General features: G+C 35.2%; 1 protein-coding gene and 1 pseudogene across 5 annotated transcripts in view; both read right to left on the bottom strand.

Annotated features, from left to right (window-relative positions):
* Window positions 1-23,317, bottom strand: part of ICE2 (interactor of little elongation complex ELL subunit 2) — a 67,496-nt gene that overhangs the window by 35,664 nt on the left and 8,515 nt on the right. For 4 of the 5 annotated variants that reach the window (XM_064570369.1, XM_064570370.1, XM_045899945.3 and 1 more), the window contains exons 5-10: window positions 21,895-22,156; window positions 20,693-20,812; window positions 8,341-8,478; window positions 7,638-7,754; window positions 7,127-7,286; window positions 5,866-6,047 (exon numbers count right to left, since the gene is read on the bottom strand). In XM_064570369.1, coding sequence (XP_064426439.1) covers window positions 5,866-6,047; window positions 7,127-7,286; window positions 7,638-7,754; window positions 8,341-8,478; window positions 20,693-20,812; window positions 21,895-22,156 — 979 coding nt within the window. The remainder of the gene's footprint in view (window positions 1-5,865; window positions 6,048-7,126; window positions 7,287-7,637; window positions 7,755-8,340; window positions 8,479-20,692; window positions 20,813-21,894; window positions 22,157-23,317) is intronic. The other variant, XM_064570372.1, reaches the window with a different exon arrangement.
* Window positions 1,382-1,464, bottom strand: LOC123862598 (U6 spliceosomal RNA; annotated as a pseudogene).

Here is a 23,317-nt window from a genome sequence, read left to right as displayed (position 1 = left end):
TGTTTGTTTTTTAATCTGAATATGGTGGTACTGTGTACTTCCTACTTCAACCAGGAGGCTAATGATGTCTGGTTATCTTTCTTCTTGTGATATTACAATTGATCTGTTGGTTCATTAAGTGTCCTCAACTTAATCTATCCATTATGAAATTCCTCATTGATCTAATGATTTTAATAGCCACCACTGATGGTTACTGCTTAGAGTCACTATTTCATTAGGAGCTGCAAAATGGTGACAGTCATATTCTATCATTACCCTAAAATATAGTTTGTACTAGAAAGGCAAGACAAATATCTGGTATTTTTTCTTCTTATAAACAGGTTTTAGAATGACTTTATGTACTAGCACCCTCCAAAGGTGACTAGTACTTTTTTTTTTAAGTATCATTATTTCAGGGGTTTTAACATATTTCACATGTTTTAATCCATTGCAGTCATTCTTTGTCATGTCTAAATGACACATCTCTGGTCATTGGGAAACCCTCCAATTGGCTCTGGCATCTTTTTGATACTACTCTGTTATTATTATAGGGCTTTCATACTTAACTTCTTTCAAGATTTTATTTATCTGTCAGAGAGAGAGAGAGCACGCACGAGCAGGGGGGAGGGGCAGAAGAAGCAGGATCCCTGCTGAGCAAGGAGCCCGATGTGGGACTCAATCCCAGGACCCTGGGATCATGACCTGAGCCAAAGGCAGATGCTTAACCAAATGAGCCACCCAGGCACCCGAGCTTTTACTTAACTTCTTGATTGGCATTTATCTCTCTTCTATCTCTGAAATTCTGGGTTCCTACTATACACATAATTACTTGTTTATGTTATCGTATTATCTAATGTGTTGAAATAACAAAAGTAATATCATTTCTAACAATATAGTTGCTAAAGGCAGTTTAAGATTTTTTGGCAGTTCTTTTTGTACTTAGGATATAAATCTTTAGGGATGCATAGTCAAATTAGTAAGTCTCTAATCATTTAAAATAATTCACTGAGTGGTTAAACCACTAACTTGATATACAGTGAATTAATTGTTTCATTTCAGCTTAGGTTGGCTTTTATAACTTTTCAAAAATTTGTTTTATAGACATGTAAAACGTTTATATGACTCAAAAGTCAAAACTGTAAAACAAAATACATTTAGAGAAATCTAGTTGACATCTCTGCTTCCTCTACTTTGTTTCTTCCTTCCCCCACAGTTACACATTTTCATTAGTTTTAGGTTTATTCTTTATTATGTAGGGTTTTTATTCTTTTTAATATAAGCATATATAAGCAAATAAGTGTATGTGCGTAGTATATATTTGTACTTGCCCCTTCATAAAAAGTAGCATATTACAAAAAATGTTTTCTTCCTTGTCTTTTGTTTTGTATTATGATTTATTTACAAAAATATGGAACGTTTCATGAATTTGCGTGTCATCCTTGTGCAGGGTTCCAATTTTAGTATATGTGCTGCCGAAGTGAGCACCTTCCTTACCTTTTTCACTTAATAGTATATCTAGGTATCACTCCACAGCTGCCTATCTATACCTTCCTCATTCCTTTTAATACGTGCATGGTATGCTACTGAGGATGTACAGGTTATTTAATCAATACCCTATTAAGGGACATGTGGTTTGTTTCTAGTCTTTGGCTACTACAAACAGTGATGCCATAAATACCTTGCACATGCATTTTGCTTTTTTCCTAGTGTACTTTTTTTTCTGTTTTTTTTTTTTAATTTTTTTATTTTATTATTATTTTTTAAAGATTTTATTTATTTATTTAAGAGAGAGAGAATGAGAAAGAGAGCACATGAGAGGGGAGAGGGTCCGAGGGAGAAGCAGACTCCCTGCCGAGCAGGGAGCCCGATGCGGGACTCGATCCCCGTACTCCAGGATCATGACCTGAGCCGAAGGCAGTCGCTTAACCAACTGAGCCACCCAGGCGCCCTGTTTGTTTTTTTTAAAGAATTTATTCATCTGTCAGAGAGAGAGGGAGAGAGAGAAAGCGTGCATAAGCAGGGGGAGTGGCAGGCAGAGGGAGAAGCAGGCTCCCTGCTGAGCAAGGAGCCCAACTAGGAACTCAATCCCAGGACTCTGGGGTCATAACCTGAGCCGAAGACAGACAATTAACCAACTGAGCTGCCCAGGCATCCCAGTAAGATTTTAAGTAATCTCTACACCCAAAGCACGGTTCGAACTTACAACCCCAAGATCACGAGTCACATGTTCTACCATTAGAGCCAGTAAGGCACCCCTCCCTAGTGTACTTCTGAACTACATTTCTAGAATTGAGATTTCTAGGGCAATGGATGAACCCATTTCATGTTTTGTGGGTGTATCTCTCTTCACTTGACTATGGAAATGTTATAGCAATTATCTTTTTTTTCTCTAGTACTTTTATAAGAGCTTCCATCAACAATCCTCTTCTGTTTCTCGTCTTTAAATTAGATGGGTTCTCCTGCTCCTACGGGAGGACAATCCTGTGTAAGGGCATGCCAAGACAGCTTTCTGAACCTCATGGCTCTAAGTTCATGCTCCACTGTTACCACAAGGTATGTATTTATGTATGTAGGTAGGTAGGTAGGTATGTATGCATATAAATTTGTGTGTATGTGTATAAAATCTTAAGTATATTCTGATATCTGCTTTCTCTAGTCCCCTCTCCCTCAGTTATATGAAAACTTCTCTTTTCTTTACCTTTAATGTCCTTGTTTTGCTCAATATGAACTCTACTACTAGTCTGAGTGAAGACTTTTGTTTTGAAAGGGGCTTTGGTTGATTAGTTTCTAGAGTTTTGAGGGCTCAGGTCATCTCAGAACTCTTAATTTCCCGAGTGCCCCTGGACTCACCTACAAATTAGAGCCTATCCACATTATTTTCACTTGTTTTTCTTTATTCCTTCTTGCATCTGTACCATGCTCCTTCTGTCTGGCATTATTTTCCTTGTGCCTGAAGAACATCCAATAGAGGCAGTCTTCTGGAAGCAAACCCAGTTTTTATCTGAAAATATCTTTAATTTTTTATGTAAGGATATTTCACTGGTTAAAGAATTTTAGTATGGGGTCATTTTAGCACAATACATTGTTTCAGTGTCTTCTGGCTTCCATTGTTGCTGTTGACAAATTACTTGCCAGTCTAACTCTCAGTCCTATAATGGCAATGTGCCTTTTGTTTTTTCTGGTGGATTTTTTTTTTTTTCAGATTTACTTATTTATTTATTTTAGAGAGAGAAAGCAGGGAGGGGCAGAGGGAGAGGGGAAGAGAGAATCTCAAGCTGACTCCAAGCTGAGTGCAGAGCCCAATGCAGGGCTCAATCTCATGACCCTAAGATCACTACCTGAGCTGAAACCAAGAGCTGGACGCTTAACTGACTGTGCCACCTGGGCACCTGGTTTCTGGTGGCTTTTAAGAGTTTTTTATTTCCAACTATTGCTTTGGACTGATTATCTCTTTTACACTATTCTTCTGGATAAAACTACACCTATGTTAGATGTTCTCACTATATCCTCTATATCTCTTGCCCTATTCTCCCTATTTTCTGTCTTTTTGTTGTCTGTGTTTCATTATGGATAGTCTTTTCAGACTCATCTTCCAGTTTATCAATTCTCTTTTCATCTTTATCTAAGGTGCTAATAACCCCATTTACAAAATCCTTAACTTGCTATATTTTTCAGTTTAAAATTTTTTCTTTAGTTCTTTTTCAAATCTACTATCTCTTTTAAAGTTTCTAGTTCCTCATTGAAATTTTCAAGCATGGCTTTAACTTCCTTGAATGCTGTATAAATAAACAGAGTTGGCTAACAGTTTGTGACTGATAATTGCAGGATCTGTCTTCTGTGAGTCAATTTCTTTGGTCATTGTTTCTGATTATTCTTGCTCACATTATCTAGTTCAGTTACCCTTTTGCTTTTTGGATGCTTTATTTAAAAAGTTAACTGTAGAAATAATTGAAGGCTCAAAATGACATTATGTTCCTCTAAGAATTATTTTCATTAGTTCTTACTAGGTGTCTAGAGACACTAGAAATCCAAGTTCAAGGCCTGAAAACTCAGGCTACAATCTCTGAGAAAGTGGATTTATCTCTAGCTCACCCTTACTCCTGGGGTGCAGCCCTGTAGGGTTCAAGCGCTTGGTAGAAAACCAAACTTTGACTTTTGTCCCCCTAGTCTTGTGATGCTGCCAAAAGCATAGTTCGTTTTTTGCTGCCCCTTCAGAAATGGCAAATACCATTCAGGGCAAAAATGACTCTGAGTGAAAGACTTACCTCTCTGGATTCTGGTCTTCTCTAGTATCTCAGCCCTGTAATTCCTCACTATCTTGTTAGCTCTTTGATGATTCTAAGAAAGAAATTTTTATATTTTGTCCAGCTTTTTTAGCTGTAATCAGTAATGGCAAAGGTCCACATTACTTGGTCTGCCATTACAGAAAGATGTTACTGTCACTTTTTATCCCTTTTTACCTACTTCATGTTTCTTCATAGTGCTTATTACTTCCTGACATTTACCTCACACCAAGTATAAGATAGATTTAAAAATGTAAAAAGGGGCGCCTGGGTAGCTCAGTCGTTAAGCGTCTGCCTTCAGCTCAGGTCATGATCCCAGGGCCCTGGGATCGAGCCCCACATCAGGCTCCCTGCTCGGCGGGAAGCCTGCTTCTGCCTCTCCCACTCCCCCTGCTTGTGTTCCCTCTCTCGCTGTCTCTCTTCTCTCTGTCAAATAAATAAATAAAATCTTTAAAAAAAAGAAAAAAAGAAAAAAGAAAAATGTAAAAAAGAAAACTCAAACTTTGGAAGTGCTTTATGATGTTACACTATAAATATATTAAAGGCAAATGGCAGAGAAAAACAAACAATTATGAAACGCAAAACGTCAATATTCTTAAAATAGTATGAGCTCTTAGGTATAAATAAAATGAAAAAAAATGTTTTTCTATTTTCTAATTTTGTTTGCTTTTTCACTTTATTCAAGTCTCTGTTCATATTTCCTGTCCTTGGAAAAGCCTTCTTGATCATCAGTTTAAAATAGTCCCATTCCCATCTCTTTACCCTTATTTTTCTACTCTATTTTTCTGCATAGCATTTATCACTAGCTGCTTGTTCGCTATGGTTTTATTATCTCATCCTCTATCACTAATGTAAGCTGTGAGAGAAAAAGAGACTTTATTTTTATTCACTGCTGTATCCTCAGTGCATAGGATAGTATCTGCTCAATAAATATTTGTAAAATGAGTAAAATGAATGGATAAAGTTTTGTCTAAACACAAAATAATAAAAATAGTATTTATGGAGTGCCAAGCATTGTCCTAAATGCTTTACTTGTATTAACTCATATAATCCCAAATAATCCTGAGTTAGGTACTGTCATGAAACCCATTTTACAGATGAGCAAACCAGAGACAAAGAGAAATTATGAAGCTTGCCTAAGGTCACGCAGCTATTGAGTATACTGAAAAGGATTAACAATCTGGCCAAATACTTTCTGCACCAATCAAACTCATCTATTCCTTTTCATACTTAAAAACTCTTGAATATGAATGAGGCCAATTAAATAAAACCACTATCATGATTACCACCACCATTGACTAAGTTTTTACATATATACTAAAGACTGTACTCAGCATTTTACATATAATATCAAACTTAATCCTTACAACAGTCTTTTGAAATAGGTATTATCATCTTTCTTTTACAAAAGGAGATAACTGGGGCTGAGGGAGGTTAAATCAGTTGCTTAAAGTCTAGCTTGACTTGGGGTTCAATTTTAAGTTTTAATCTAAAGCCTTCATTTCTAACTACTAGATTTAAAGGCTTGCAATAAAACTTTATGCTTCAAAAAGAGAAAGAAGTACATTCCCTTAAAAAAAAAAAAAAAGCAAGCATTACATACTTCCATTTCAGACATATAATCTTCTGGTTTGTCCATAAATACTGCAGAGACTGGAACGGATGTGTTTTTGGACATCATGAATTTTAATGGAACTTCATGGAAGATTTGATTTCTCTCTCTCATTGTCATTTTCTTTTGGGGAAGTGGTGAATTAATATAAATTACTTTAACTGGTTTTGAACCTTAAAACAAAAACAGAAGAAAGAGGGTGATTAGTTTCTAGAAATTCTATTTCAAAACAAACAAACAAACAGGATGTAGGACAGAAAGATCACCAAAGAAATATAGCATAGGAAAGTATAGCACACCTCATGTATTTGCCACCCTTGAATTTGTGATCTTCAATGTCCCTTACAGATATAAGGGCAAGAGAATTTGACTGGCAAGAAAAATATGTTTTCTTTCTAATAAATTTAAAAAAAGGTTTTCTGCTTTTTATTTCATACAATTTTTTTTTTAAAGATTTTATTTATTTATTCATGAGAGACAGAGAGAGAGAGGCAGAGGCAGAGGGAGAAGCAGGCTCCCCGCAGAGCGGGGAGCCCGATGAGGGACTCGATTCCAGGACCCCGGGATCATGACCTGAGCTGAAGGCAGACGCTTAACCGACTGAGCCACCCAGGCGTCCCTATTTCATATAATTTTACTGTCATTATTACTCAGTTCTTATACAACTATGCTTTCAAAAAGTGATAAAACTCAACCACAGAGAATATACTATATTTAACTCTAATCTGTAGTTTTATTTCATTAGATACAGTTCTATATTTACTATAATTGTTGTATATAATAAAATGAATCTAGAAGGTATTAACTTACTGTCCAAAGAAAAACTATCCTATGCTTACAAGTATAGATCTATTTTAATTCTGAACTCCAATACCAGACAAGTAAATGTCTTGGAAACTCACTCATTTGAGGTTGTCTAATAAAGTATTACATTCTTTTCATTTCAATGAAAGACAGAGAACCTCATTATTTCATGTATTTTTGGCTACCCTAAACCATAACTATTTCTTTCTCACCGCCCCCAATATGAATACAAGTTTTATAGATCTAATTACTCATGTATGAGTATGAACTCTTTAGTAGTATTATATATTTAAAGTTCTACTAAATGTAAATGTAAAATTCACATCCTTCTTAAATCAAAACCTAAGATTTTTTTATTTGACAAATGACCACCTATGTTTAGACAGCTGAAATAGAATTGTTCCAACTCCTCTTTTCAAAGTATTACTTGTTATGGCAAATCACGAACCTGCAATGGGTATTACTTGAATACACACAGGAATTTCCCACTGTTCCTTGTAGTTTGGTCCATGATTATTTAATAATGTAAACAATGATTGACTGGTTAGAGCTATCTGAGGGTGATATCTTGAAACAAGCTTCTCTGCATTTGGATCTTTACTAATATCCTGAAAAACAACATAGAACTTGTTACTTCATTATATGTATTGGAAATTTCTTTGATGAAAAGAAGGGAGACATTCAAAAGGGGGACTTTATTTTTTTTTTTTAAGATTTTATTTATTTGAGAGAGAGAGAAAACGAGAGAGCATGAGCTGGGGGAGAGGTAGACTCCCTGCAGAACAGGGAGCCCAACGCGGGGCTGGATCCCAGCACCCTGAGATCATGACCCAAGCTGAAGGCAGACTGACTAAGCCACCCAGGCGCCCCAAGAAGGGGACTTTAGAACAGGAAGATCATATGTACTTTATGAGGTACAGCAAATTACTTGGGAAAATCCAAAGTACTTTCTTACTTACATAATGCATAGCTGCAGCTGTTTTTTCTGGTGTCTCAGTGGTAGATATGTTATCTTTTGAGAGCTGCAACTTCACAGGCATTGAGGGAAATACAGTTTTCACATATTTTACACTGCCCTAAGTAAGAAAAAAGGGAATGTCTTACTGCAAATACCACATGTATTTTTCCCCTAAGTATCTTTTCATCATATGAAACTCTTAACTTAAAATTCTCCACTCTACTTTAGAGCCTTCTTAAAGCCATGATTCCCATGATTTTGCTTGACAATCTACATATATGTTTTTTTCAAAAACAGTCCAAGACAAGGGTGCCATGCCATTTTCTTTACCACTTTACATTCTAACCTCTCATTTTATGAGGTACACATATAACAGAAACTCTAAAATATCCTCTCTACACACACTTACTTCCAATGATTGTGAGTACAATCATTTAAAAGAAAAAAGGTTCTCTGCTTGTATTTTGGAACATTAAGAAAGATGAGAAATGAAGAAAAGAAAACCAAGAAATAAAGTTAGTAGTGACATTTAAAAAAAAAATCAAGCATTGGTATCCATAAAATAAAAAAAGACACATTTGCATTGCATATTTTAAAAGTTACATCTCATTACTGTTCAAAACCTAAACATAAATATTGTCTATGTGAAATATAGGTGATGTTTCAGAGAAAAGTAAGTTTATACCTTCATTGGTAAGCCTTACCAATGCGAGAAGAGTTTTTTCTAACTTTAATCCCATCTCTATTCTGAATGGGAAGAATCCCATTAAGCTCGTGACTTCATGAAGAGTATAGAACTCTGGATACTTTTTCACTTGTTCAATACAAGTTCTTAAAATTTGCTAGGAAATAAAAATTAAGAGAAATTCATTTGTATCATAATTCCATAATAATACAACAAAAATAATTTAGTTATATGTGACTATATAATTATTCATTATAAATATTAGTCTCGTTTCATTAATCAAACTTCTAATAATCCAAGCATAATGCATATTCCTTAAGTTAATCTCTTATTTTCATAGTAATTCTTTTTTTTTTTTTAAAGATTTTATTTATTTATTTGAGAGAGAGAGAGAGCACATGAGAGGGGGGGAGGGTCAGAGGGAGAAGCAGACTCCCTGCTGAGCAGGGAGCCCGATGCGGGACTCGATCCCGGGACTCCAGGATCATGACCTGAGCTGAAGGCAGTCGCTTAACCAACTGACCCACCCAGGCGCCCCATAGTAATTCTTTTTAACCTAATTTCTTAAAAGATTGATATTTAATACTAAAATTAGCAATAGTATTAAAATTTAAAATTAAATAGAAAAGATGCATCATATTTTCTGTGCTATTTAAGAAACTGTCAAGGAAATAAAGCCACATGAAAATTTCAACACATTTCCTTGCAATAAAGTTACATGACTAATTAGAAATAAATAAGTTTAATACACTAAAAAGATTCCAAAGCACAATGAATTAACATAGTAGTTATCTTACAAATCACTCTAATCTACAACCTAAAAAATAAGTAACAATGTTAAAACTAATTAAATGATGGAGTATTTAGTATTTGCTTCTCTCCAAACTTTTCAAAACACTAATAACTTACCAGGAAATCTAATCAAGAAGGAAATAAGATACACAGCTTTACTCAAGCAGAATATATGACATTGTGATAACATGTAAATAACTCAAAGATGCACAGTGGTTTTGGGTGGGAGTGGGGTTATAATTAAAAAACGTATGTATATCATCTTCTAAGAAACGTATTTTTTCTTCTCCTGTCAATGAATCTAATCTGAAGCTTTTAGAATTTACTTTATATCACAAAAGTAAATTAGCAATAAGCATATCTTTGTAATCTTTATATTCTCTTTCCCTCATTTATAAAATTTGTCGTTACAAATTAATAACTTTACTCCAGTTTCTTTTCATCTAATTTCATATCCTCTTCTCCCCTTCCTAAATCCTCACTTCCTGCTGTCTTTCACATTTTTCCCCCTCTATCCATTCTTTTCAATGCTAACTTTGGTATTTTATTCAAATATTACTTGCAACTAAGGCAGATGTAGGTTAACATGGAAATGTTTTGTTTGTTTTTAAAAATCCCAGTCAACTGCAGTCAGATCTGCGTAGTATCTTTGCTCATTTATATTAGTTAACTTCTACCCCTAACATTCCCATCCTATAGCAGTCATTACAAGAACTTAAACATACACGCAAAAGAAAGCAATATATAAGAACTATATGACATACAGACTATTCTAGTTAGATATTTGCTCACACATCTTTCTTGGTAAAACTCTGTTGGATGTTAGTGTTTCTTAGTTTCACTTAATTCAGTAATTAGGGAAAGAGAAAGTCACAGGAAAATCTAACATAGTTTTACTCTTATATTCAGATACATTACTATATATTATTAGAGATATTTCATAACTGGTAGGTATTAAGCAACTAAAGGATCATTATTTGATATATTTAAAAGGTTTTTAACTAATAATTTGTCTTTGAAAAACAGCTATGAAGGTTAAGAGATTCTGGCTGTTTCCCATCACCCAACCACTGAATGTTATTTAATATTCAAAATATCTTGAAAACTAAACACACCAAAAGCACATGCATGTACTTAATACAGCTCTATCATTACAAAAAAAAGTGAAAATGACTCTGCTCCCTAGATTTTATTTTGGGCCAGAGGGGACAAATACGGTATCATTCATGTTTGAAACGTAAAAACACAATGGACACTACTTCTAGCAGTATAGCAGAGTAGGTATACTTTGAAGAGAGAGCACTTCTATCCAAATCCCACTAGATATTGGATAAATTACAACTAACCATTTTCATGCATTACTGGGCTTGGTAAAAAGTAAAAAGAATCTCAAGGACCGTAAGTAAATAAATAAACCTCAGACACCTAGAGTGAGAAGAAACAGGAGCAGTGGTAGAAAACCCATAAAAGATTAAGTATCTTGAGGTCAAATGCCTCCACCAGTGGGAAGATCAGGTAAGGAGCTGAACATGAGACTTACATTTAAGACTCACAAAACAGAGATCTGAACTGATATTTGTACACCCGTGTTCAAAGCAGCATTATTCACAACTGCCAAAAGGTAGAAGTAACCAGAGTGTCCATCAATGGATGAATGGATAAGCAAAATGTCCAAATACATACAACGGAATATGTATTCAGCCTTAAAAAGGAAGGAAATTTAGAAACATGCTAGAACATGGGTGAATCTTGACGACATTACACTAAGTAAAATAAGTCACAAAAAGACAAATACCATAAATTCCACTTATATGGGGTTACCTAGAGCAGATTAAATTCAGAGACAGAAAGCAGAATGGTGGTTGCTACAAACTGGGAAGGATGGGAATTGAGAGTTATTGTTTAATGGATAAAATAAGAAATATGTATTTGGTCTTTGTCCTTGGTTCCTAACACAGGGCACTAATACCCTAGGAATTTCCTGAATGACAAAGAATGAATGTCTTTTGTATGCTAATTAGATGACTCATGGCCCCTAGATAACTTCAGGATGGGGGATGGTTGCCAGAAAGACCAGGGCATGATTAAGAGGGCTGGAGATTGATTTAATCACCAACAGCCAATAATTTAATCAACCATGCCTAGGAAACAAAGCCTCCATAAAAACCCCTAAACTATGGGGTTCAGAGAGCTCCAAGGTTGATGAACACATAGGTGCTGGGAGGGTGGTATGCCTGGAGAGGGCACAGAAGCTCTGTGCCCCTTCCCCCATTTCTTGCCCTATGCATCTCTCTCTTCCATTTGGCTGTTCCTGAGTTGTATCCTTTATAATAAACTAGAAATAGTAAGTAAAGTGTTCTCCTGAGTTCTGTAGCAAATTACTGAACCAGAGGAGAAGGTCATGGGAACTCTAGGCCTACTGTCCAGAGAGTTGGAGAACTTGTTTTGGTGGATAGTGGTGAGAATAGCTGCCTTCCAGAGAGTTGGAGAACTGGTTGGTGTGGGGAAAAAAACAAAACAAAACACGTATTTGGTATCAAAAATGTTGTTAGCAGAAACAGTTCAGAAATGGGTAGAGAGTCTCAGTTTTGCAAGGTGAAAAGAATTCTGGAGACTTGGCTATATAACAATATGAATGTACTTAATATTACTGAACTGCACACTTAAAGATAATGACAATAGTAAACTTTAAGTTATGTATATTTTACCACAATTAAAAATAAATTCTAAAAAAGGGAAAGAAATTCTAACACATCCTACAACACAGCTGAACCTTGAAGAATACAATACGCTAAGGGAAATAAAAATCACAAAAGGACAAATACTCCACTTAAGTGAGGTACCTAGAAAAGTCAAATTCATAGAGCTAGAAAGTAGAACGGTGGTTGCCAGGGACTGGGGAGAAGAGGGAATGATGAGTTATTATTTAATGGGTACAGAGTTTCAGCTTGGAAAGATGAGAAAGTTCTAGAGGTGGATGGTAGAATTATATTTACAACAGTATAAAAAGTATTTTATGCCATTCAACTGTCCTTAAAAATTTATGTTACGTATATTTTACCACAGTTAAAAGGGGGAGAGAGGGAGACGGGGCAGGGGATGGAATGGAAGATAGACTGAGGCCTAACCTAGGGAATATGAGAATCCCAGAAAGATAGAGTTGAGAAAATGATGGAGAAGCAATAATAGAAAATGGCTGAGAATTTTCCAGAACTGATAAAGGATAGGAATTTACAGATACAAGAAACATAATGAACCAAGTATGATTTAAACACACACACACACTGTAGTCAAACTGTAAAATACCAAAAATAAAGATCAGTCAGAGAGAAAAGACAGATTCCCTAAAAGAAAGGACAGATGACACACTTTTCTTTTTTTTTTTTTTTTAAGATTTTTTATTTATTTGACAGAGAGAGAGACAGCGAGAGCAGGAACACAAGCAGGGGGAGTGGGAGAGGGAGAAGCAGGCCTCCCGCCGAGCAGGGAGCCCGATGTGGGACTCGATCCCAGAACCCTGGTATCATGACCTGAGCTGAAGGCAGACGCTTAACGACTGAGCCACCCAGGCGCCCCCAGATGACACACTTTTCAAAAACAGGAGCCAGAAAAAGTAGAATTATATCTTCAGACTGAGAAACAAAACAGTCAACTTAGAATTATGTATGAAGTAAAACTATCATATAAGAAGGAGAACGAAACAAAAATATTTTCAGATAAACCGAAAGATTGTTCATCACCCAGAGACGGTCATCAAAGGAACATCTAGAACACAAAGCATTTCAGGAACAATGAGGAGGATCTCAGAATGTATATTTGAGAAGAAGAAATGGAAAGCCAAAAATCGTCAGAATTTGTAGATAAATTAAAACATTGTTCATATAAAATAATAACATAGGTTTTAGAGACAGCATTAAACAACATCAGTCAAAATGCTCTATGGTCTCTGTAGATATATAGACTAATAGATAGAAACAGAATAGAACCAGGAAACTGACCCACACATCACTAATGACAAGGCAATTCAGTGAGGGAAAAAAATCACTGTAAAAATTCAAGGGTAACCATTAGGAGAACAGAAAAACAAAGAATAAATTCCAAATCAGTAAGGAGAGGAAAAGAAGGAGAAATAAAGTCAATGCCCTCAAAAGAAGTAAAATTAGAAAGAACTTTAGAAAAAGACAAATGAAATCACAAACAAGTTTATGTATGTCAATTATCATAATGAATGTAAATAACTACTCTTTCTAGTTAAAAGACAAGAGATGTCAGATTTTATTTAAAAAGAAAAGGAAGAAAGGCAATACAGCTAAACACTATTTTAAAAGATATCTGTAAAATACAAGTTCTACAGATGCAAAGAAATCCTATTGAAATCCCACCTAAATCTTCTGTAGAAATTGACAAGTGGATTCCAAAATTTACATGGAAATACAAAGGACTAAAAAGAACCAAAACAATTCTTAAAAAGAACAAAGTTGCAGGACTTCCCCCACATGGTTTCAAAACTTACAAGACCAGGTGGTAGTGGCATAAAGACAATTTTATAGATTAATGAAATAAAATAGAGTCAGGAAATTGACCCACACACATATCACTCGTGACAAGGCAATTCAATGAGGGGAAAAATAGCTTTTTCAACCAATAGTGCTAGGCAGAGTTTCTCAATATTGGCATTTTCCACATTTGGGACCAGATAATTCTTTGTGGTGGGGGGTCATCCTATACACTGAAGGATATTTAGCAACATCCTTCACTCTACCCACCAGATGCCCTTCCCCAGTTGTGACAACCAAAAATGTCTCCAGACACTACCAAATGTCCTCTGGGAGGCAAAATGACTCTCAGGTGAGAATCACTGTGCTTGCACTAGATATCCATATGAAAGAAGAATGAACTTTGATCCAAACCTCACATCTTGCACCATAAAAACTTGAAATGGACATTCACATTAAAGTTAAAACTATAAACCCTCCTGATCAGGGTTTCTCAACAGAAGCATTACAGACACTTTGGGCTGGATAATTCTTTGTTGTGGGAGATGACATGCGCATTGTAGGATGCTCAGTAGCATCCCTGGCCTCTAGTCAATAGATACCAGTAGCATTTGCCACTTGTGACAACCAAAATTGTCTCCAGACATTGCTAAAATCCATGGGGCAGGGGTGAAGAAGTAAAAGTGATCCCAGATGAGAACCAGTTGGGGTCAGCAAAGATTTCTATGATAGAACACATAAAAGCACCAACCAAAAACATTTTGAAAAATGAGACTTCATTGAAATTAAAATTCTGTTCTTTGAGAGACACTCTTTTTTTTTTTTTAAAGATTTAATTTATTTATTTGAGAGAGAGAGAATGAGAGGGAGAGAGCACATGAGAGGGGAAAGGGTCAGAGGAGAAAGCAGACTCCCTGCCAAGCAGGGAGCCTGATGCAGGACTCGATCCCAGGACTCCAGGATCATGACCTGAGCCGAAGGCAGTCACTTAACCAACTGAGCCACCCGGGTGCCCCTTGAGAGACACTCTTAAAAACATTAAAAAACATGTCACAAACTGGGGAAAACTACATATATAATAGACTTGCATTCAGAATATATAAAGAATTTTCAAGACTCAATAAAAATAAAAACCAATAAAATCAGCAAAGATTTTAAAACATCATCACTCATTAGGGAAATGCAAACTAGAACCATAATGAGATACCATTACACATCCAGGAGGCTGTTAAAATGTAAAAAGATTACCAGTATGAACTGGTGCAGCCACTCTGGAAAACAGTATGGAGGTTCCTCAAAAAGTTAAAAATAGAACTACCCTAGGATCCAGCAATTACATACTAGGTATTTACCCACAGGATACAAAAAATATATTGGAAGGGGTATATGTGCCCTGTTGTTTACAGCAGCATTATCAACAAGAGCCAAACAACAGAAAGAGCCCAAGTGTCCATCGACTGATGAATGGATAAAGAAGATGTGGTATATATAAATATATATATAAAATACATATATAAGTATATATACACACATACGTATATATACACACATATATGTAACATACATAATACACACATAATGGAATACTACTCAGCCATCAAAAAGAATGAAATCTTGACATTTGCAACAATGCAGATGGAGCTGGAGTGTATTATGCTAAATGAAATAAGTCAGTCAGAGAAAGACAAATACCACATGACTTCACTTATAAGTGGAATTTAAGAAACAAAACAGGTAAACATATGGGAAGGAACGAGGCGCCTGGGTGGCTCAGTCGTTAAGCGTCCGCCTTCAGCTCAGGTCGTGATCCCAGGGTCCTGGGATCGAGCCCTACATCGGGCTCCCTGCTTGGCGGGAAGCCTGCTTCTCCCTCTCCCTCTCCCACTCCCCCTGCTTGTGTTCCCTCTCTCACTGTGTCTCTCTCTGTCAAATAAATAAATAATAAAAATAAATAAACATAAGGGAAGGGAAAAAAAAAGAGAGAGAGAGGGAAACAAGCCATGAGAACTATTAATGATAGAAAACAAACTGAGGGTTGATGGAAGGAGGTGGGTGGGAGATGGGCTAAATGTGTGATGGATATTAAGGAGGGAACTTGTAATGATGAGCACTGGGTATTATATGTAAGTGATGAATCACTAAATTCTACTCCTGAAACCAGTACTATACTCTATGTTAACTAACAAGAAAATAAAAATTTGGAAAAAGAAAAAAAAAAGAATTGCATGGGTGCGACTAAGGTCATCAACAGGAAGGAACATGAAACCTGAGGTCAAAACTTTACTTTTCTAAAAAAAAAATCACCAATACTAAGTGTTAGCAAAAGTACAGGGCAACTAGAACTTTTAAACATTTGTGATGAGTGTAAAATGGTACATCCATTATGACAAAGCTTGGCAGTTTCTAACAACATTTAACTACACTTGCCATATGATCTGGAAATTCTACCCCTTGTTCTTTACCCAAGAAGAATGAAAACATATGTTCCCAAAAAACCTCATATAAGAATGCTCATAGTAGCTTTATTCATAATTGCCCCAAACTGGAAATAACACAAATGTCCATCAACAGCTGAACTGATAAACCAATTTTGGTGTATACAATAAAACAAAAAGGAATAAAAAGGAACACATTATGCATATTTGTGTCAATGTGGATGAATCTCAAAAAAAAATGCTGAATGAAAGAAGCCAGACATAAGAATACATTGTGTGTGACTCAGTTTTTATGAAACTCTAGAAAAGGCAAATCTAATCCATGGAAACAGAAAGCATACTGGTGGTTTCCTAGGCCACGGATAGAAAGAGGCATAGAGATCTTTTAAGTGTGATGGAAACATACCCTATCATGATTGTGGTCATGGTTACACAGGTATACGCATTTGTGAAAACTCAGTGACATGCACTTAAAATGGATCATTATATGTAAATTATATATACTTCACTAAAATTGATTTAGAATTAAATATGGTAAAAAGGAAGAGCTTATTTAGTATGTAATAATTAATGCTTTAACAACATAGATAAAGTACAACCTTTTTTAAAAAAAAAAAGTAGGGGAGGGGTGCTAGGTGGCTCTGTTGGTTAAGCATCTGCCTTCGGCTCAGGTCATGATTCCAGGGTCCTGGAATCAAGCCCCACATCGGGCTCCCCGCTCAGCAGGGAGTCTGCTTCTCCCTCTCCCTCTGTCCCTCCTGCTCGTGCTCTCTCTCTAATAAGTGGATAAAATCTTAAAAACAAAAAAAAAAGTAGGGGAGAATAGGGAGAACATACAAAAATTTTTCCAAACTGTTTTCAGTATCCCATTGATTGATAGTACTGTTATTCTAAGGTTGTTGTGAGTATAATGTGGTATAAAGTAAATGAGATACATGTGGTATTTTTTTCTTTAAATAACTATTTCCTAGCTCCATCTACTGAAATATTCTCAGAAACAATGACCAATCCAGGAGCAATGAGCATCCCCAGTACACAGACTGTAGACTTGAAATAAAACTTGCCATTGAAAGAAACAAGGGCTCTGGAGAATTGCTGATTCCAGGGTTGAGACAGGAAATGTACAAAACAAGCCTCAAAGACTACCACAGTGACTCAAAAAGACTCAAAAGCCAGTATGAAGAGCGGTCACTGGCTAAAGCTGGTATTATTTGAGCTTCAAAAAGAGTAATTACAGTGGACTAAAACCCATAATACTTTTAAAAAAGAAAACATTGACCAACATTGGAGAAGAAGGAATCAATTTTTTCAAAACTGGCATATAAAGGGAAAGAATCTAGCAGTTTTTTCTGCTACAAGAATCGGGAAACCACATAGATGAGGGAAAACATATCTTAATAAAATTATTCCAACTAATAAATACAAATAAATGATGCAACTAGAATCCTACGATTTTATAAACCCAGTGAATGACTAGATCTAGGCATTGAACACGAACAGCTGCAACCACCACAAAAAAGAAACAACCAGACATATGTGCCACCTGATTAAAGAATACAACATCTATGTGTTGGATCCATTTGGCCAAGACTAATTCTGATCAAGCTTCCAGATCCCATCGACAATTTGTAAGAAATACAGAGAAAAGAGGAACATGTTGAATGTCACTGTGAATAAGCACTCATCAAAATCTAGACCATAGGAAACTTTACAGGTCAAATGACCCAAGTTCTTGAAAAGATAAAGTTTAAGGAAAAGAAAGGAATTGAGGGGAAATTTGTAGATTAAAAGTGACCATTTTATCAAATAAAAGAAAAAATTTCCAACATACATAACCCATAAAATTTGTATATTTCAAATATACAAAGAACTCCCACATATCAACAACAAAAAATCCAGTAGAATATAGGGCAAAACTTGAACAGCTGATTCATAAGAAATAACCAATCAGCATATGAAAAGATGCAAAGTCTTATTACATATATAATACCATATCCTCTAGATTGGCTAAAACTGAAATGACCACCATGTATGTATTAACTTGAGGGTATGGACCAACAAAACTCTCAAAGGTAGACTGTAAAGTGGCATAATCCTTTGGAAAACAGTTAGACATTATTTACTAAAGTTAAAGATGTGTATACTCTATGACTCAACAATTCCATTCCTGGGTATATACCCAGTAGAAATGTGTGCACATGTGCACCAAGAGACATGTATGAGAATTTTCATAGGAACACTGCTTAGAATAGCTCCAAACAGGAAACAACTCAAACTGTGATCAATAGAATTATAGTTTATTTATGTAATGTAATAATGGACAGAAAAGAAAATGAATGAACTACAACTACACACATACATGCAGATGAATCTCACCCAAACATAATGAGTGAAGGAAGAATTCTGTTCACATAAAACTCAAAAACAGGCAAAAGTGAGTTCGAAGAATTACCAAAAAAAGTGCATGAAAATTATCAACACCAAACTGTGACAGTGATTACTTCTTCAAGAAGGGAGAATGTTATTATTAGGAGGGATGTACAGGGAGCTTCTGGGTTACTGGTAATGTTTTATTTCTTGACTTGTAAGAGACTTACATAGGTGTTTACTATATAATTATTTGTTAAGCTGTATATATTTGTTCTATATACTTCTCTGTAAGTATACTGCACTTCATAATATAAAATTAAAATTTTAAAACACTAAAAAATCAGAAAAATATCAGTGAACCTTTAGGGTGGAGAGGTAAAATGTAAATCAGACAAAATATATTGCCAAGTCAATGTGACTAAAAAACAAGACTTAATGCTGATTAGCTATCACACTCCCTATCAAATAATGTACTTTGTTAATAAACACTTTTATATTCACTAAATAATTACAATGAGCACTTAAGAATTTAATGTTTGTCTGGCATTACTTAGTCATTGGGAGCACAGCAGTGCACAAAAAAGCATTTATGGGGGCACCTGGGTGGCTCAGTCGTTGGGTGTCTGCCTTCGGCTCAGGTCATGATCCCGGCGTCCTGGGATCGAGGCCCGCATCGGGCTCCCTGCTCTGCGGGAGGCCTGCTTCTCCCTCTCCCACTCCCCCTGCTTGTGTTCCCTCTCTCGCTGTGTCTCTCTCTGTCAAACAAATAAAATATTAAAAAAAAAAAAAAAGCACTTATGTATAGGTGTTGTGGGAAAAGACAATAAAAAAGAATAAAACATGATAAAGGGAACCCTGAAAGTGATGTTATTTGTTACAGGGTAATTAGGGATATCCTTATTGATAGTTGGCATCTGAACAGTGAGAGACTTAAATCAAGGAACTAATCCATGCACTTATCTGGGGAACAGCTTGCCAGAAAGATGGGAAGAGCCTAAGTCCTTAAAGCAGGACCATGCTTGGAGTATTCAAGTAACACAAAGAGGCCAGTAGACTGGAGGAGAACTGAGAGGGAGCTATGTAGAAGATGAAGCAGGCTGGGCTTGGGGGGCGGTGGTTGAGGGAGGGTGATCATGAGGGCATTGTACAACTTTGTAAATACCCTCTTTTTTTTTTTTAATTTTCTTTCTTTTTTTTTTTTTTGCCCTCTCTTTCTAAGTGAACTGAGAAACCATTTTAAACCAGTGACATGAAGGGATATGACTTACGTTTTAGAACCATCATTCTGGTCCCTTCAAAGGCACTATTAAAATAGGAACAGCTACAATTCCTTTTCCATATGGAAAAATAGGACACTTGGTTTGAGTATACCATATGTAGATTCAGAGAAAATAAAAATGCAATTCTTCCATTTGTTTAGAAGAATCATTCTTCTGGTTCATATTAACACCAAAATTTCACCTTAAAATATGTTTAAAAAATGGTAAAATTAATATCCTTTGCTGCCCCTAAATTATAGGGACCAGTTGTTTTGTTTTGTTTTGAATTGTGGTAAAATACACATGAAACTTACTATCTTAACCATTTTACATGTAGAGTTCAGTAGTGTCAAGCGGATCACACGGCTGCATAGAATGATTAGTTTTAAAGACTTCAAAAAAATTCATACTGATGTTGGTGTTTGTAGATAAACTCTAATACAATAATACATTTTAATAGTTACCATTTAAATAGTGTATTTTGAATTTCTCCTAAGCCTACTGAATGATGGTAGGGTACAAAGTATAGTGGTTTACATGCTTTGCTAATACATTTGTATGAATGATGTAAGTATCAAAAAATGAACTCACAGTTGAAATTCTTCCATTTGGTAGCTGGTTACCATGAAGATAACAAACACAAATTTATATGACTAAGTACTAAATGACCATTCAGATTTTTAAGGACCAAGGTAACTCCTTAAACACCCATTCTCTCACAAGGAACATCAGTGCATCAGATCAAACCATCCATGTGAATAAAATATAATTCAAATTTGGTAGTTGGATCAGTAGAATAAAAAAAACAAATATGAGTATTCTACTAGTGTATATGATTTTGAGGTGCTAGTATTTTCATTATTAAAATACATGCTGAATAAAAGACCTACACACAATTTGGTCTCTAAATTGATAATACTGAGATCTTTATATGATTGTGGCAGGATCATCACACATTTTAAATGCTGTTATTGCCTATTACTCGCCAGTTTAAATAAATGATTTTTTTTTTTTTTTACCTCCGTGAAGAGACGAGCATCATCAGAAAGCATGTTATAATCCTGTGCACATTTCTTTGCAGAATTCTGCAAAAACTTTAGGAATTCAGTAACTTCTTCATTCACATGTTTTTTCATATCCTGATTTTTAAAAAAGTAGACATGTCATGGAATAAGCTTGATTAAAAACAATCACTTCTCAATCACTGCTCTAATAATTTGGACTTAAAGACTAATTAAAGTCTCTATCCAAAGCAGAAATCAGAGAAAGAGTAAACACTGTTATATAATAATGACAAACTTATTAAAAACTCCAAAATGTATATAAATCTTGAATCACTATGTGGAACACCTGAAACTAATACAATATTGCCTATCAACTACACTTCAATTTAAAAAAAAAACCTAACTCTGTAAAAAGAGCAAATGACTAATATCACACTACCTATTTAGGAATTAATAAGCTTTTCCACAAAATGCTCTTAATTAACATAAAAGACAAACATTCAAATGGAAAAATGTGCAAACAACATGAATAGGCAAGTTACAAAAGAAATAGAAATGGCTTATGAACACATGGAAATGGCTTATTTTCATTAGTAAACACTGTAAATTAATATAAAACAAGGCATCACCATTTTTTCCATATCAAATTAGAGGCAAAAAGGTAATATCCAGGGTTAGTGAAGTTTTTTTGTTTTTTGGTTTTTTTTTAAAGAAAACTTTCATGCAATAGTGGTACAAACTGGCTTAAACTTTGTGCATAACAATTTTCCCATGTGTAAATGCAGACCTAGGCCTCAAAAAATATGTATAGTTTTTGATCTGGCCATTTTATTTTTAAGAATTTATCTTAAGGAAACAATTATAGATATGAACAAAGAGTTTGCAACCAAGATGTTCAACACAGCATCATTTATATAATTGAGAACTTGAAACTACTAATTAATCAAACAAAAACTTAAAATTGGTTCAGTGAGCAATGTAAAATTGTTCTGCTAGTACTTAAGATGAACTGGAGTGAAATATGCTCAGAACCAGAGCAAAATGCCTGAACTATAATAGAACCAACAAAAGAATGAAAGCACCAATGCTCTGTCAATTAAACTCCTTAAATTTTCCATTTTTGTTAATACAACTGCACCCAGAAACATAAAAGCAAAGTTAAAATACTTCCTAACTTTTAAATACTGTTTACTGAAGCTGAAGAATAGAATACATACCAAGTACTGCAAGTAGTCATTTTTATTTATTCCAACAGCTTTGGAATTTGCAGGAATTTTTGCGTATTTAACCAACAAGTCCACATAACTCCTCTGCTCTCTCTGTGAGAAACGAGAGAAACGAGGATAAGGAACTCTTGGTTTTGGAAGAAGAACCATTCCAACTGTGGTTTTAACTTTTTCCTTTGCTTGAGCTGCTGAACTAACTGCCGGCTCATTTTCTACAGAACTTGCTGATGCATTCAAATTTTCTCCTATACGTCTGGAAAAAAAAATACAATTTAGAAATATGTGCTTTTCACATGAAGATTACTATCATGGAACTTCATGATTCTCAATCACCAGGGAGAATATAGCATGATTAACATAGTAAATTCTGGATTATTATCTAACTCTGCCACCTGCATTTTGATGTTTAGCCATTTGGTGTAAATTAAGTATTCTGCAGGATAGGATCATACTACAAGTTTACCTTCAATTATCTGACAGAGAGGAAGAGGCAAAATCCTGAGACAAGTTATTCAATTTGGAACTTTTCCCCCTTTATTCAAAGAGGAAAACTGCTCTTGCCATTATAGATGCAAGTATTTCATGTTCACCTTTATTACAATGCAAGTTGTTTTCAAAAGCTTAAGTTCTTCAGTAAGATGTATTAGTTAATATGGTGAACAAAAGCCACTAAAAGCAGGATATGCTTAGGTCACAGGTTCACAAATTGAGATTCTATATTTTCTAGTTTCCTTTAATTATCTCAAGATTTAAAAAGAAAATTCGAACACTGTGTGCCATATTTTATGGAAGCAATAGTGGTTTTAGAAAAGTTGAACAATCCTCTATCACTCATACATGGCTGAGTCCATGGAAATGTCTTTATGCTTTGAATGAATGCAAAAGAGAAAATGTGGCACATCTACAAAGAAATGCACTAGAGGAGAAAGTAGTAACTAGAGAACCTGTTACCATATTTATGAAAAGATATCCCCAATTTCTAAAAAAAAAAAAAAAAAAAATCACCTTTCTGCAATAGTGAGGTACATGAATACAAAGTTCTTATCTTGTTCATAATTTGTCACTATTCCTAGTATTCAATTGTAGTAATCTACATTTTTAATAAGAGTTTTAAGTACACAAATACATACATACACACACAACTACACTTCCTTAGCCTCCACAATTCTAATTTCCACCACAGTAAGTGTTCCCTATGATTTAGTTCCAAATTAAACAACAGTAACATAAGAGAAGGGAAATTAATGAGAAGGATGGAGGTCTGCTGATTCATTCTTCATCCCCCATTCATTAATATTTACTAAGTGACTACCATGTGTCAGCCTTGTGCTGGACATGGGAACAATACAGTCTCTACTCTCTAAAACTTTACAATCAAGTGGATCAGACAAATAAATGGGGAAGAAAGATAAGT

Source organism: Mirounga angustirostris, unplaced genomic scaffold (assembly GCF_029215605.1).
Source record: "Mirounga angustirostris isolate CCGP_5_RB_7025 unplaced genomic scaffold, mMirAng1.0.hap1 SCAF_9, whole genome shotgun sequence".
NCBI classification, from domain to species: domain Eukaryota; kingdom Metazoa; phylum Chordata; class Mammalia; order Carnivora; family Phocidae; genus Mirounga; species Mirounga angustirostris.
The sequence above is the reverse complement of the archived record's forward strand: the minus strand, read 5'-3'. Positions and strand labels throughout refer to the sequence as shown.